Raw genomic sequence first — 13,640 nt, forward strand, 5'->3', positions numbered from 1 at the left:
CCTGAGCAGGGATGTGCGGGTCCATCTCTGACCCCTCCACGCTCTTCCCTTTTGTGTGCTTTGCTGCATGGGGACTAGTGTCTTGGCTACTGTGGCTTCATTGTAAGCTCTGATATCAGGGGGCAGGCTTCCTTCAACATTTCTATTTTTAAAATTTTGGCTCATTTGCATACTTAGCTTCTCCATACAAAATTTTGAATAACCATGACATTTGTACAACAATTTTGCTGGGATTTTTATTGAAATTACATCGAGTTTGTAGATCAGTTTGGAGAGACTTAACCCGATCATGTATTCTAACCCACAAACATGGTATAGATTAATCTGCAGATCTTACTCAAATTCTTTCAAGTGTTGTGTAATTTTAAGTGTATGGAATGTGTATAAATTTTGTTAGGTTGTATCTAAACATTCCTGGTTTCGGTGCTATTACAAATAGCACCTTTTATTTCAGTTGCTGTCTGCTCACGGGCAGCATTTACAAAGCTCCTTCTCATGTGTGGATAATAGAAAATCCATGAAGCTCTTTTGGCAGGTTGTGGTCATTGTGAAATCAAATCCCAGGGTGAGATGGGGAACTACTGTGAAGACCCAAACAAGGAGCTGACACACTTTCTCTGCAAATGTAACTCTAGCTGTTAGGATTTTCAGGCCATACAGTATTTAAGCAACTACTTGGCTAGTAGAAGGCACAGACAACAGATACGTGATCGAGCACAGGGGGACGGGTGTGCCTGCTGCCTCCTGACTGCAACGAGGCTTGCTGTTCACTGCTGCATCTGGCTAGACACGTGGGCTCATCCGGACACTGAAAAGCAACGGAGCCATAAGGATGGTTTGGTCAGCACACAGGCAGCCCCCTGAGATTGAAGAGAGACTAACCCCAGGAGGGATGAATGCTTTAAAAACCCATCAACACCCTCTTAGAATCCCAGCCCATCAACTACGATCCCAGGTTCCTGTGGATTTGCCACCCCCCACCCCCCGGCTTCTGTACATTGCTTACTGCCTGTCCTCGGATACCTCTTTGAGAGTCACTTCCCCGCGTACAGGACACCACCAAATATTTGCAGAGCCAGGCAGTCACAGGGCAAGTAAAGACCTCACACTTACCTGTCGAGGAGAAAACAACTGAAAAGAAGTAAGGTGTGTGCGGTGTGTGTTTGTGTGCATGTCCTGGATCAGTGCAGTACCCAACTTCTCCCCCACGCAGGATGGGGCTGCATTCCCATGAACAGGACCTGTCGGCCAACTCTTCAGAATGAGGCCGTGGCCTTCGCCGGACAGAAGCCTGCCTCAACCAGGTGGAGAGAACGAAAGGCCTTGTCCTGTCGCTACCACGTGAGTGCACATGCATTTGCTCAGTGCCTACTACGGACCAGCCCCTCTAGCAGATCGAGAGCAAAGCAGGACAGAAACAGGGTCCCCCCCCAGGGCTTCAGTTCTCCACAAACCCTGTGTGCGGGTGGGAAGTATCAGCTCCTGTGGGGGAGCGTGCCCTGGGAGCCCTTGGCCACGTCTGGAGATCTGGTTGTCACGCCCAGGATGAGGGTGCTTCTGGCACCCCGGGGGAGGGGGCCTAGGATGCAGCACCCTCCAGTGCCCGGGGCAGCCGGGCACAGACAAAGTCTGTCCCGAGGGCCAGCAGTAGCGAGCAGGATAACCCGCCCGTGTCCCAGCCGTGTGCTGGTGTGACGGGAATGACCACCTGCGAGCATCTGCTCTCAACACGGTTCAACTCGAATGAAACAGCTACAAACATCAGCCTCTGCGAGGCCCAGCTGCATGTAACCCCGACAGGGTCCCTGCAGCACTTGATGGGGGGGAAGACGGTCCTCACTCCTGCAGAACCCAGAGAACCCCCGTCCGCAGGATGAAGCGCTGCAGGGAAGGGCGCTTCCTTCTTTTCCTTCTGGGCCCTGTGCTGGGGACCTGGGTACCAGAGTCAGGGCCCACGAGGCCGGGACCACAGGCACAGCGCCGGAGCAGGGTTCAGAGCTGCCTGCGTGCTGGGGGGGGGGGGGGAGGGGGGGGGGTCATCCAGCTTTCCCGTGCAGGACGCTGCTCGGCCCCCAGCCCGCCAGGGCCCCTTGCTGGGACACCCCTGCGTCGCACCCTTGTGGGGCCTGCGGGAGTCAGCCCGCACCCACCTCCCTCCCCGGGACGGCATGGCTGGGGAAGGCCTTCCCTGGGCTCTGCACACGCTGCTCACCGACACTCTGCGCCCTGTACCACCGTCCCACCCAGTGGGCCCCGCTCCAGCCGCCCCGGGACAGGAAGGTCACCCGAGGCCGCGGGCGGAGCTCGGACCATGTGGCGAGGCCGGCAGACCCGAGACAAGGGCCGGTGAACACCTGCGCCACGGGGTCGGGCCCCACGCGGGCAGAGGGTAGCCGGGCCGCGGCTCCGCGCAGCACCACGCACTCGTCCCCCACACACGCGTGTTCGCGCGTGCTCACGGGCGGCCGCCACGCTCGGCTGAAGCCCCGACTCCGTCTGCGGTCGGAAAGCCGCGTCGGCCTGGACTTTGAGCTGCTCTCCAGGCTGCCGCACGGGTCGTCTGGACAGGACGGGACCGGGCGGTGCCGTGGGAGCGCGGCCGAGCCGGGGACCCTCCGTCCCGAGGGATCTGGGTCCCTGTGAGCCGGCCGCGTCGTGGGCCGGGGCAGCCCCGCTCCCCCCGGTCTTCCGTCCGCACGACGCCCCCCACCCCGGGCCCTGCGGGACCGAGGGCCGGAGCTGGGCGGCGACAGGACGCGCAGAGGCAGGAGGACGCGAGGCTGGACACGTGGACACGGAGCGCGCGAGTTCCCGTTTTATTGTCGGTGCCGCTGGGGCCCTGCCGCGAGGGGGACGCCGCGGCTACAGCTGCCTCTGCTTGTGCTTGGGGTTCGCGCGGCAGTAGATGAACCAGCGGCCGCGCCTCTTCACCCGGTAGCAGTCCCGGCAGCGCTCCCGGATGACGCCCCTGGTCTTGAACCCCCGCGCGGGCGGCAGGCCGGGCGGCGCCAGGGCGGGCAGCAGGCGGCCGGGGAGCAGAAGGCCGGGCAGCCCCGCGGCCCCCGCAGCGCCAGGGCGTCCGGGCGGGAGCGTGGAGAGCGCGCGGGGCACGGCCGGGGGGGGCCGCGGCCGGAGCAGGGGGCCCAGGGCGGACGCCAGCCTCTTCGCCGCCAGCATCTTCGCCGCCAGCATCTTCGCCGCCAGCGCGGCCGGACCTGAGCGGGAGCAGAACGCGGTCCTGCGGGGCCTCGCGCACCCCCGGCAGCGGCGCCCCCGCGGCCCCTGACCCCAACCCCGCCCCCCCATCCCTGACCCCAATCCCGCGCCCGCCCCCCCCGAGCCCAACCCCGCGCCCCCGCCCCGCCCCGCACCCCCGGCCGCCGACGGTCCGCGAGGGCCCCGGACATGCCCGCCCGCGGGGGATACCAGGCGGCCCTTCTCGGCCGCGGCGTCCGGGGAGCGCAGGGCGTGCGGCTGGGGCCCACGCGGGGACCCCCGAGCCCCCGCAGCAGCCACCGCCCGGGCCCTCGCGACTCCCGGCGCCCCTCACCTGAGAAGTACCGGGTCGGGGCGACGAGCCGCGCGCCTCGCAAGCGCCTGCGCAAATGGGGCGCGGACGCCGCCGCCCGGACTGTGCGCCAGGAAGAAAGATGGCGGCGGGGTCACGTGGTCACCCCCTCGGGGCCGGGCGCAGAGGCGGGGCCGGGCGCAGAGGCGGGGCCGCGCACGATCCCGGGACGGCCCCCGCCCCCGCCCGCACGGGAACCCCCGACCCGCCGGCCGGTGTAGGGCACGGACGCACCCGGAGCCCACGCCAAACCGGGGAGCACCTGGGCGCGCACTCGGGGGTTCCCGGGGCAGGCGGTGGGCTCCGCGGGCGGCTCCTCGCCGCGGCCCTCGGACCACCGCCCGCTACGGCCCGGCCCGGCGGACGCGGGGTCTGGCGCGCCCGCCCCGCCGCGGCCGCTGTCTACGGGCGCCGGGGCTGACGGTCCCGCGGGGCCGCCTGACCTCGCCGGCCGCTCCCTGCGGCCGCGCTGTCCCCGCGGTGCTCGCCGCTCGCTCCAGCGGAGCCCCCGCGGGGGACACCCCCGTGGCCATCAGTGACCGGCCAGCGTGCGCCCCTGCGCCCCCCGTCCTCCCCGTCCCGCCCCGGCGGGAACCTCCCGGCGGCCGCGGGCGCTCAAGCCGCGAGCCCAGTTTCCCGCCTTTTCCCGGCCGGGCCGCGGCCCCCCCCACCCGGGACGCTCCCGCCGGAGCGCAGCGCGCGTGCGCGACGCCCCGAAGCGCGCGAAGTCGGGCCGCCGGGCCCTGCGACACGGTGCGCATGCGTCAGCGTCTCGGTGCGGCGGGTCAAGGGTCAGCCCCAAGATGGCGGCGGCGGTGACCTTCTGCCGGCTGCTGGGCCGCACCGGCCCGGCGGCGCTGAGCCTGCCCCGGGGCGCCCGGTGCTTTGGGGTGCGCACGTCGCCGACCGGGGAGAAGATGACGCACACCGGCCAGGTCAGCGCTGCGGCTGAAGCCGCCCTCCGTCTCGGCTCGTGCCCGCGGTGCCCGCGGCGGGGGGGCGCGCCCGGTTCCCGGAGGAGCGGCGGCCGCGCGCGGGGTCCCGCGGGCCCGGGGCCTGCGTGGGTCTCACGCTCTGTCGCGCCGGGCGCTGCGGGCGCGGGGGTCCGGGGCGGGCCGCCGTCCGGCTCGCGTCGGGGCCGCGCTGCGTAGGAGCTGCCGGAGCGCAGGCACGGCCGGGAGGCGACTCGGGGACCCCTGCCGCCGCGCTGCCCGCGTCCGCCGCTGCTTCAGCCCCGCCTCGCCGCCCCCCGGCGCCGTCGCCTCTTCTCTCCTTCGGGCTCTCGCCGAGCTGCGCCCCCGCCCGCGCAGCCGCCCCCGGGCCCCGCTGTCCCCGGTCCCCGCTGTCCCCGGGCCCCGCTGTCCCCGGTCCCCGCTGTCCCCGGGCCCCGCTGTCCCCGGGCCCCGCTGTCCCCGGTCCCCGTTGTCCCCGGTCCCCGCTGTCCTCGGTGACAATGGCCGGAACCTTCCGCGCACACTTTCCGGTAATGCTGGCCGTGGGCACCGGCGGCTGTAGAACTCGCACGGTCTCTCCCCAGGTCTACGACGATGCGGACTACAGGAAGGTCCGGTTCGTGGGTCGCCAGAAAGAGGTAAGCGGAGGCGAGGGACGGCCGCAGCGTCTCCGTGAAGGCTTCAGGGAACAGCGAGACACGGAGGAGACCGGAGTTCTCAGACGAGCCCCGGGCGGCTCTGGAAGCCTGCGGTTCTGTGTTCTGTTTCCCTCCGGTCCCGGCTGCCCCTAAGCGCAGTCTGGGGTGTGTGTGAGCCCCGGCGGCCCTTTGTTTTCCTTTCATTTCTGGGCCTCGCACTCCCCAGACCCTCGGATTAAAGGAAGTCGCATCATCCACTTTTAAAAATCACTCTCTCCGTCCCCGGGCTGGGGTTTGCTTGTCCTACTTCCTGCCGGACAGAGGGGCCCTTGTTCTTACAGGGACGGGCACTCCCGAGCGGACGCTGGCAGGAGGACCGTCCTGCCCTGAGTGGCTGTGACTGGTCCCGTACAGTGGCGGCAGGAGAGAGGATGCTGATGTGTGTCTCCAGGAACCTGAGCTCCTCATTCCTCTCTGACCTGCGCTGCCGGAACGCAGTCTGCGGGCCGCGCCGCGGTCGGGGCCGGTCGGGGCCGGTCGGGGCCGGTCAGGCCGTCTTCCTCTTCCGAGTCCTTTTGTCCTCTGCAGTCACCTCGGGCCCCTCCTTCCCCCAGTCAGCCTTCTTGTTAGTTCTTGTTAGCTCTGCGCGAGTTGGGTTTCCCGCCTCTCTGATCTCGGTTACACTGTCTGTTCTTAAGGTCTTTTTCTACTTCGTTTCCTGCCTTGCGGGGGACAGGGTGGTGGAGACAGCGTTCAGTGCCTCGGTGGAGCCATGGGTCCTGACTCTGTGGCTGGCCCCTGCGGTCCGGCCCCCGGCTCCCCAGCTCAGCAGTTCTGATGCGTGAGCAACACCTGGTTCTGTCCAGGCTCCTCCCTGCTACAGACTCTGTGGCCTCTGGTTTCTGATCGCCTTAGCAGGGGGCCACCGGAGCAGCTGAAAACCAAAACCAACCCAACGAAACCAGAATTCGCAAAGCCAGTGGAGTGTGAACAGAGGAGGCAGAGCTGAAGGTGTCCCCTCACCCAGGTCCGGAGCCCCTGTCCTGTCTGCGGCCTGTCGCTGTGGGACATCACGTGTGTTCGGGGAGCATTGCTCCCGTTGTCCGGGTGCGCGTGTTTGTAAACGAGCGCTGCTCTGGCGTGCGTGCGTGCCACAGACATTAGGCGCTTAGTAGCAGTGTAAGATTGTTAGCGTTTCCCAGAGGCGTTGTTTTAGAAGAGTTTCACGTGTCCTGGGAACTGGGACAGGAAGTGCGACCGTTCCTCTGGACCCGCCTCCTGCCAGGCGGCCTGTTGCAAGTGGCACCTTCTGTCCGGTGCTGCGGTCACTACAGCGGGTGCTTCGAACACTTGATGGTGTTGATACGTGAGCTCAAGCCCACGGCTTGTGTCGGGGTTCACTGTCGGTGGTGTACAGTCTGTGGATTGTGACCCACACGTGTCCCGTGTCTGTTTTTACAGCATCAGAGGGTAGTTCGCCCGCCCTGAGAATGTGTCACGTTCCGCGTCCGGCAACCACGGGTCTTGCTGGCTCTCTAGTTTTGGCTAGTTGTATTTTAAGAAGCCCACCGAACCCGAGCTTAATCTGATGAACGAGGAGCGCGGAAAGCTGGATAGCTGAGCTGGCCTTTGCAGAGAGAGACAGGAAGTGTCTGTGCGTGGCTCTCGGCTACTCCTGGCCAGAGGCACCTGGTGCAGTTTGCGGCGTGTCTGCAAAGGAATCCGTGCGGGCCTGTGACGGGGTCTTCCTAAGACGAGACACTCCCGTGCTGAAGAACCGGCTGCATAGCGCCCACTCCTCGAGGAGGGGCCAGAAGCCAGGCCTGCCATGGTCCTGGGCCACCTCCGCGAGGCAGGGGGCTGGAACGGAGCAGAGGCTTGTCTGAAGCTACAGAAAGCGTGTCGTTGACTTGGTGCTCATGTACCTCAGACAAAAGGCACACGTGTTCTGTCCTCCAGCAGAAGAGCTCGTGCGGACAGGAGACCGCGTGCGGAATGGCGGTGACAGTGACAGCAGTGAGAAAGCAGCAGCGCTGTCTCTGTCACCTTGCGGCTCAGAGGTGTCTGGTCTCGAGTGTGGCTCCAGGCCGCTCTGTCCGACCGCGTCCGGATCTGTGCAGCCCCCTAAGCGCTGCCTGCCTCCGGCGCTGACCTCACTGGGCTGAGGGTGCTGGGTCCGAGGGGACGAGCCACTAGGGAACCCCCGCCCTGGGAGGCCTTCAGCGAGCGTGTGCCCCATTCTGTTGCTGCTGGGTTATTGCGACGGGGCTGGCGTCATTCGTGCGCATTAAAGATGCGCAACGGGGCGGAGAGCCCAGAGCACTGGGAGGCCGAGTCCGTTGAGTATAGCCCCCCGTGCCCTCCGCTTGCTGCAGTGATGACGGGGCGGCTCAGCCCAGGCGGGTCGCCCTTGCCGGCTGGGGGGCAGCGGGGACCCTCGCTGCCCAGGTGCTCTGGACATGTCCTGCCCATCTCAGACGGCCTCCCGACCCCCCGGCGGGCAGGTGAGTCTGGCTGCGACTCTGACTCATCCGCTGGGCACCTTGGTTCCTCAGTAGCAGCTGGAAGGTCCCAGCCACCGCGGAGCTGAGGAGCGGTCCCCGTGGCACCTGCTGTGTTGGTGGAGTGACGTGAAGCCTGTCCTCCCCAGAGGGGTCTGGACGTGGTGGCTGTGGACGCACAGCAGGGGCTGGGAGTGCCGGAGTGAAGAGCTCGCGGGTGGGGCGCGTGCGGTGTGGCTGCGGGCCCCACCGGGAGTGACGAGTGTCCCTCAAGGGCTTGTAGCCCTGGGCTTGTTGGGCCTTGCTTCTGGGCGCCGGCAGAGTGGACCGCTCGCGTGGTGAAGTGACTTCTCCGCTGAGGTGGACCATGCTCCCCGCGCAGACGCTGTAGGAAACTTGCGGGTGTGCTCCAGGATCGGCGGCGGAGGGAGACCCTGAGCGTAGTCGTCCCGCTAACGGCGGCTGCACACCGACACCTCTGTGAGCTGCCGTCCGGACCGCGGTGATGCGAAGGTGTGCGTGTGTCTGCACGTCCAGGCGGCTAGAGGAGGCTGCACGAGCCTGCGGGACGCAGCGCTCCCGAGGCTCGGAGGCCGGTGGCCGGGCGCTGAGCCTCCAGGTCTGTGCCTTCCTCTCGCCCTCTGGCGGTTCCACGATCCGTGCTTGTCCTCGGCCCCTGCCCCGGCCACATCGCCCAGGGCACCTGCAGATGCTGCTGTACAAAAAGCCTAGGAGGTGTTTTTGAGCATTTTCTCCAAATTTGTGTTAAAAATTAGCAGGTTGGCAGCGTCCAGCACGGGGTCACTCCGCGAGGCTGTTCCTCCTTGTGCAGTTGTAAGACTGTCCCGTGTGCTCCCGCGTTGTACCTTGTGCTTCTCGTGGGCGTGACCTCAGTCTGACGTAAGGGAGTAAATTGTCCATGGGAACGGTCACTCCCCAGGGCACGGGTCAGACGAAGATAGCCGCCGCCTCCCGGTGAATTTAAGCCGGTGGGTCTTCGTGCCCAGTCAGTGGGCCGTCAGGAGGTAAATGAAAAGGTAATTTCACATTCGTTACGTCGGTGACGCATAAAGGACAATCGTATGGCCGTTGGACAGTCGAGGGCGTGTGACACCGTCTGCCTGAAACCCACGGTGCTGACGGCTGAGGCAAGAGCCCGGGCCGCTGTGATGTTCCTCTGCGTTCATGCGCTTGGAAGGCCCGCGGGTGGCCTCCGGGCCTCGCCTCCGTCGGGGCGGCCAGACCAAGCCCTGAGCTGCCACCTGGGCTCGGCTCTGGGACTCCGCGTGCGCCTGTGGTTGAATTGAATCCCGGGAATGAGACGCTCATCACGGACGGTCAGGGTCACCCTGGGGCTGAGTGACGGGCAGTCCTGTGTCAGTCTCTGGTGTCAGCTGCCCTTCCTGCGGGAGATGGCGGTCTGTCTGACGGCCATGCTGGGGCCCCGGGGTTTGTTCGTGTGGCCTTTGTGACACGTGTGTCACTTAGGTAGACGCCGTCCCGTGTTACAGCACCGGCTTCACGTGTGCGATGCACGGCTCTGTGCAGCCGAGGGGAGCGGGCCCTCCCGGCCTCCGCAGCCGGCCGACAGGTGCGCGTGTAAGCGGAGCGGCGAGGCCGCGTGTGGGGCCGCTGTGCTCAGAGAGCCTGTGGGATGGCCCGGCCTCCCCACCTGGCCGCGCTGTGTGCGAGCCCTGGGCTCTGCTGGAGCCCCGTGTCCCCGTAACCTCCTGGTGAGTTTGTAGAAACGAAACTTCACAAAGTCAGAGTCTGTAGTAATAATTAAGTTTCTCCAGAATGTCCGCAGTCTGTGGGTTTGGGACATTATCTGAGTCAATGGCAGGCGAGGCCGTCTGTTCCCGTGCACGAGTGAGGGGCTGGGCCCTGCGGGATCGCGTGTCCTCTGCACGGAGTCCGCTGGCTTTAGAGAGGCTGTTCACGGAGGCTGATCGTGCCTTTCTAACTCATTTCCAGGCCTCATTAGAGTTCAGAGGTCCCAGCCCCCTTCATTCGTGAACACTGATCCTCGTCTCCCTGTCTCCGCTGCGGTGGGGCCTCTCCCTGTCCGTGAGGCTCTGGGGACGCGGGGCAGGTGCCCCGCTGGGCCCCGGCAGCCGCGACCGACTGGCATGGCTCTGCCGTCAGGCACCCCTGGTACCGAGGTTGGTACTCACGGCGCGGCTGGTGGGCGAGCCCACTTACTGTGTGTGGCCTCCGTTTCCTGTCCTGTCTGCACGCAGTGTCACCCCCGTGGTGGCCGCGGGGATGTCTGCCAGGAAGAGTAGTGGCCCTGGGAGCATTCGTCCCGTGGCGTGTGCTGCGCGCAGACGAGCCTCCGGCTTCAGAGGCGGGTGACGTCCCAGATGTGGTCTCGCGGTTGTTTTCCGCCCTGGGTGGGTTGACGGTGGCGCGGGGTCTAGAGGAACCACCAGCTGCCGCTGCCTGGGAGCCCGAGCGTGGGACACCGAGCCCTGCAGACGGCCGAGAGTGTGGTGGGGGCTTGAGGGTTGCCGTAGACGGCTTTGGGGAGCACACGCCGTTGGAGGGGGGACGTGCCTCTGGACGGCTCTCCGGGGTGAGAATCTGCAGCCCCTGGCATGGGCCGGCCCCCGGGGTGAGACGCGGGAGTCGGCTCCGTAACAGGCTGGGGGCACGTTGGGGACCTTTACACACACACACACGCGCGCGCTCTCTCTCTCTCTCTCTCTCTCTCGGATGCTTTCCCTTCCCAGCCTTGGGAGCTTTGTCTCCTGGGTGATGGCCAGGGAGGCTGTGCGCGCCTGGCTCAGGGCGGGTCAGGTCCGAGCCCGGTGGGTCTCCTGGCCTGGGTCCCCTTGGCCACAGTAGCTCGCTGTGAGACATGCTACTTGCCCAGCCAGGTGTGCGAATTTCTGTTTAACGAAACAGATGTGGGGGGATAGTGTCACGGTCCCTTGTCCCGTGAGCCCGGTCTGGCGCAGCCGTTACCAACCAGGAGGCTTCCCGAGGCGGCGGCGCTGCTCTCTGTGCTGATGGCCCACAGCCCGCTCCCCACCAGGGCTGCCGTTCCGCAAGCAGGTCGCCGACTCGGTCCCCGTGAACCGAGTCCGCGGTGCCTGCAGCCCCCACGAGGCACTGACTGGACCGCAGACTACCGCGATCTCTAAGTTAAATAGCGGAGCGGAGGTGGAGTCCTGATTGTGTCGGAGTAAGAAGAATCTTGTGACTGAGGACACAGATAAGCCCCAGGCAGTGCACCTGCTGACGAGTCTAAGTGTCTTTTAACTCTTAGGTGTCGTCCCCCGCCCCCCTCCCGAGGCTCCCTTTACCTGCTCGGAAGTCGCCTGTCTGTGGACCCGGGTCTCTCTCTCCGCTGCGTCGCCGGCGGCTGGGTCTCCCGGCTGCTGTACGTTGTGGGGTTCGGTGCCCGTGTTCTCAGGGTGTGGAACCCGGGTTGGCTGTGGCAGCTGCATCAGGTCAGACTCGGGGTCTCTGTGCGAGGTCACTGCGTGGGGGCCGCACGGGGTTCCAGGGCGGTGGCCGTGACTCCAGACGGGGTTGAGGGTGACACGGTCTTCCCCGCAGCTTGAGCGCTTGCGTGAAGACACTGGGTTAGCCTGGAGGAAGCGGAAGTATCGGTTCTTTCCCTGTGTCCCAGTTCTCACGGTGACATCCGTCCCTGACGCGAGGTATTTATTCAGTCTTCAAATCGGCGAAATCACAGATTTCAGCATATTTGTTGGGTTTCTGTCCCTGGGGTTGCAACCCTGTCGTCTCTCCAGTGTCCCGTGTTGTCCCGTGTTGCTCCATGCGGTGTTTCCCCGAACTGGCTGCCCTTTGGGTGCGGCCGTGAGAGTCTGCCAGAGCTTCCTTGCCCCGTGACTGCGGGGCCTCTGCTGGCGGGGACAGCCAGCCCCGGGTGCCTTTCTGCATGTCACGGGTGGAGCGAGACGCGGGGCCGGGAGCAGAGCTGGTGTTGAAGCCGGGGCGCAGCGCGGGGGCTCTGGTCCGCACCTTGGGTATGACCAGGGGCAAGTGTTCGTAATCTGGTTCCTGCCCCGTTTCTGTGAGTTTGAAGTTGTGTCCGGACGGGAAGTGACGTGTGTGTGCATGTGTGTCGTGTGTATGTTGAGGACCGGCAGCAGTCCCAGATGCGAACATACGAGAACGTACAGAGGTGCCTGTGCTGGCAGGACCCGAGCGTGGGGCCGTCCTCTACGTAGACCTAAATTCCGTGAAATTGTCCCGTTTTTGTACTTGGCTACGTGAGCTTTTCTTTCTGTCTCGTTCCAGGTGAATGAGAACTTTGCCATTGACCTGATCGCTGAGCAGCCCGTGAGCGAAGTTGGGAATCGTGTGATCGCGTGTGACGGCGGCGGGGGGGCTCTTGGCCACCCGAAAGTGTACATAAACCTGGTACCGTCCACCTGTCCTTGTGGGTCTAGTCTAAGCGGTCCTGTCCCGCGTCCCTTGCGGCGCTGGCTCTCACCTTTCCTCCAACCACGTGCTAGGGACCACGTGGTGGGCGCCCTCTCCATGGGGACGCGCTTAGCGTTGCCAGCACAGTCGTCCACTTTCCTGCCACACCTGGGGCTTGATCTTCCTGGAACCTCATTTTGCAGGTTGTGCCCCACAGGGCCTTGGCGAGGGGAGGACCGAGACGTTCGAGCAGAGGGGTGAGCGGGGGCTGAGGCTCAGGTCTGCCACGGCGTGGACGCAAGAGGGGGACGTCGCAGCACCCTGGCTCCCCGTCTGCTGGTGGCCTGAGCAGGCCCGGGCCGGACTGGGGGCTGGTGGGCCTCTGCGCAGCGCCCCACCTGTTCCAGTCCGTTGAACTCTGGGCCCAGAGGGAAACCTCGGCCTTCGCGGGCTGGGAGAGAAGACGGGCGCTGAGCTAAGGCCGGAAGACGTGTCCTCAGGGTGATCCCACGGGGCCGGAGCTAGGGTTCAGGCCCCTGCCCGCAGCTGGCAGAGAGTCGGGGTGGAGCAGAGTCAGACCTGGGCCCTGGTGCCGTGACGGTTCTCTGTCCCTGTGCGACCTCCGAGGGCTTAAGCCGCGTCTAGTTGAGACCCGAGCTCAAGTGTGGTGCACGCTGTCCTGTGTGATGCGGGACGCGTGTAGACAGCAGCAGAGCACGGCGTCATGAGCTCTCTCCTCTGAATCTTGCAGGACAAGGACACGAAGACGGGGACATGCGGCTACTGCGGACTGCAGTTCCGACAGCACCGTCACTAGCGCGGGCCACTGCGGACGGCGGCTCCGACAGCACCGTCACTAGCGCGGGCCACTGCGGACGGCGGCTCCGACAGCACCGTCACTAGCGCGGGCTGCGCGCACAGCGCCTCTCGCTGGGGCTGAATAAACGGTGTTGGGACCCCAGACGGCGAGCCACCTGCCTGTTTCTTTCCGAGAAGCGACGTTTCCTCCGAAGCGCAGACCACAGTGGGGTCATCCTCGGGGGCGCGTCCTGTGGCTCCGCGGTCGTCGTCACGGCGGGGCCAGGCTGGGGGGCTCAGGGCCAGGCGGGAGAAGGACCGCTCTGGTTCCGCAGACGGAACGGAGGTTTGTCAGGCGAAGGGCTCCCCATTTGCCTCCGCACTCCGACCGGAAGACCGCACCCCCCCCCTGCCCCGTTTCTCACCTACAGTCACGCTTCCCTCTGTGCTCTTGTCGCGGGGGAAGTGTGAGGTCTTAAAGCCCGAAGCGTCTGTGTTCATGCAGGCCGCGTCCAGGGCAGTCTGCGGAGTGCGGAGCAGCAGGGTCACCGGAGAGCAGCACTGGCACTCGGGAGGGAAGGGGACGCCTGGGGAGCGTTCCTGCAAGCCCGGACACGCCGTCTGTGGGGTCCAGGAGGAGGCAGCGCTGGGCCGTGCGAGGTGAGGAGGGAGCCGGAAGGGAAGCCTGCGCAGCGCGGGGCACGCCGCCTCCCAGCAGGGCTGGCGAGAACACGAGCTCCGTATGTTCTGACCCTGAAATGTGTGGACTCCGAGCTGTGGGGTC

The 13,640-nt window shown here is 65.5% G+C and overlaps 2 protein-coding genes and 1 long non-coding RNA gene across 6 annotated transcripts; 1 reads left to right on the forward strand and 2 right to left on the reverse strand.

Annotated features, from left to right (window-relative positions):
* Positions 1-205: 205 nt before the first annotated feature.
* On the reverse strand, positions 206-2,647 carry LOC131831546 (uncharacterized). Its single transcript, XR_009353682.1, has 2 exons — positions 1,024-2,647; positions 206-808 (listed from the first exon to the last, which is right to left on the reverse strand). It is a non-coding gene; the product is annotated as an uncharacterized LOC131831546 (long non-coding RNA).
* A 142-nt stretch (positions 2,648-2,789) lies between these two features.
* MRPL36 (mitochondrial ribosomal protein L36) lies at positions 2,790-3,726 on the reverse strand. The gene is made up of 2 exons (XM_059173589.1): positions 3,551-3,726; positions 2,790-3,215 (listed from the first exon to the last, which is right to left on the reverse strand). The coding sequence occupies exon 2, from the start codon at positions 3,190-3,192 to the stop codon at positions 2,863-2,865; it is 330 nt and encodes a 109-aa protein (XP_059029572.1). The 5' UTR covers positions 3,193-3,215; positions 3,551-3,726; the 3' UTR covers positions 2,790-2,862.
* Positions 3,727-4,287: 561 nt separating this feature from the next.
* NDUFS6 (NADH:ubiquinone oxidoreductase subunit S6) lies at positions 4,288-13,021 on the forward strand. 4 transcript variants are annotated; one of them, XR_009353684.1, is made up of 4 exons: positions 4,288-4,503; positions 5,106-5,159; positions 5,501-6,186; positions 11,933-12,055. XR_009353684.1 is itself a non-coding variant. In XM_059173587.1 (4 exons), exons 1-4 carry the CDS (start codon positions 4,372-4,374, stop codon positions 12,873-12,875), a joined length of 375 nt encoding a protein of 124 aa, XP_059029570.1. In that variant the 5' UTR covers positions 4,324-4,371; the 3' UTR covers positions 12,876-13,021. The 4 variants fall into 4 exon arrangements, 2 of the variants coding, with proteins under 2 accessions (XP_059029571.1, XP_059029570.1); XR_009353683.1 differs by lacking the exon at positions 11,933-12,055 and adding an exon at positions 6,621-11,115; XM_059173587.1 differs by lacking the exon at positions 5,501-6,186 and adding an exon at positions 12,810-13,021 and having other exon boundaries at positions 4,324-4,503.
* Positions 13,022-13,640: the final 619 nt, after the last annotated feature.

Source organism: Mustela lutreola, chromosome 5 (assembly GCF_030435805.1).
Source record: "Mustela lutreola isolate mMusLut2 chromosome 5, mMusLut2.pri, whole genome shotgun sequence".
NCBI classification, from domain to species: domain Eukaryota; kingdom Metazoa; phylum Chordata; class Mammalia; order Carnivora; family Mustelidae; genus Mustela; species Mustela lutreola.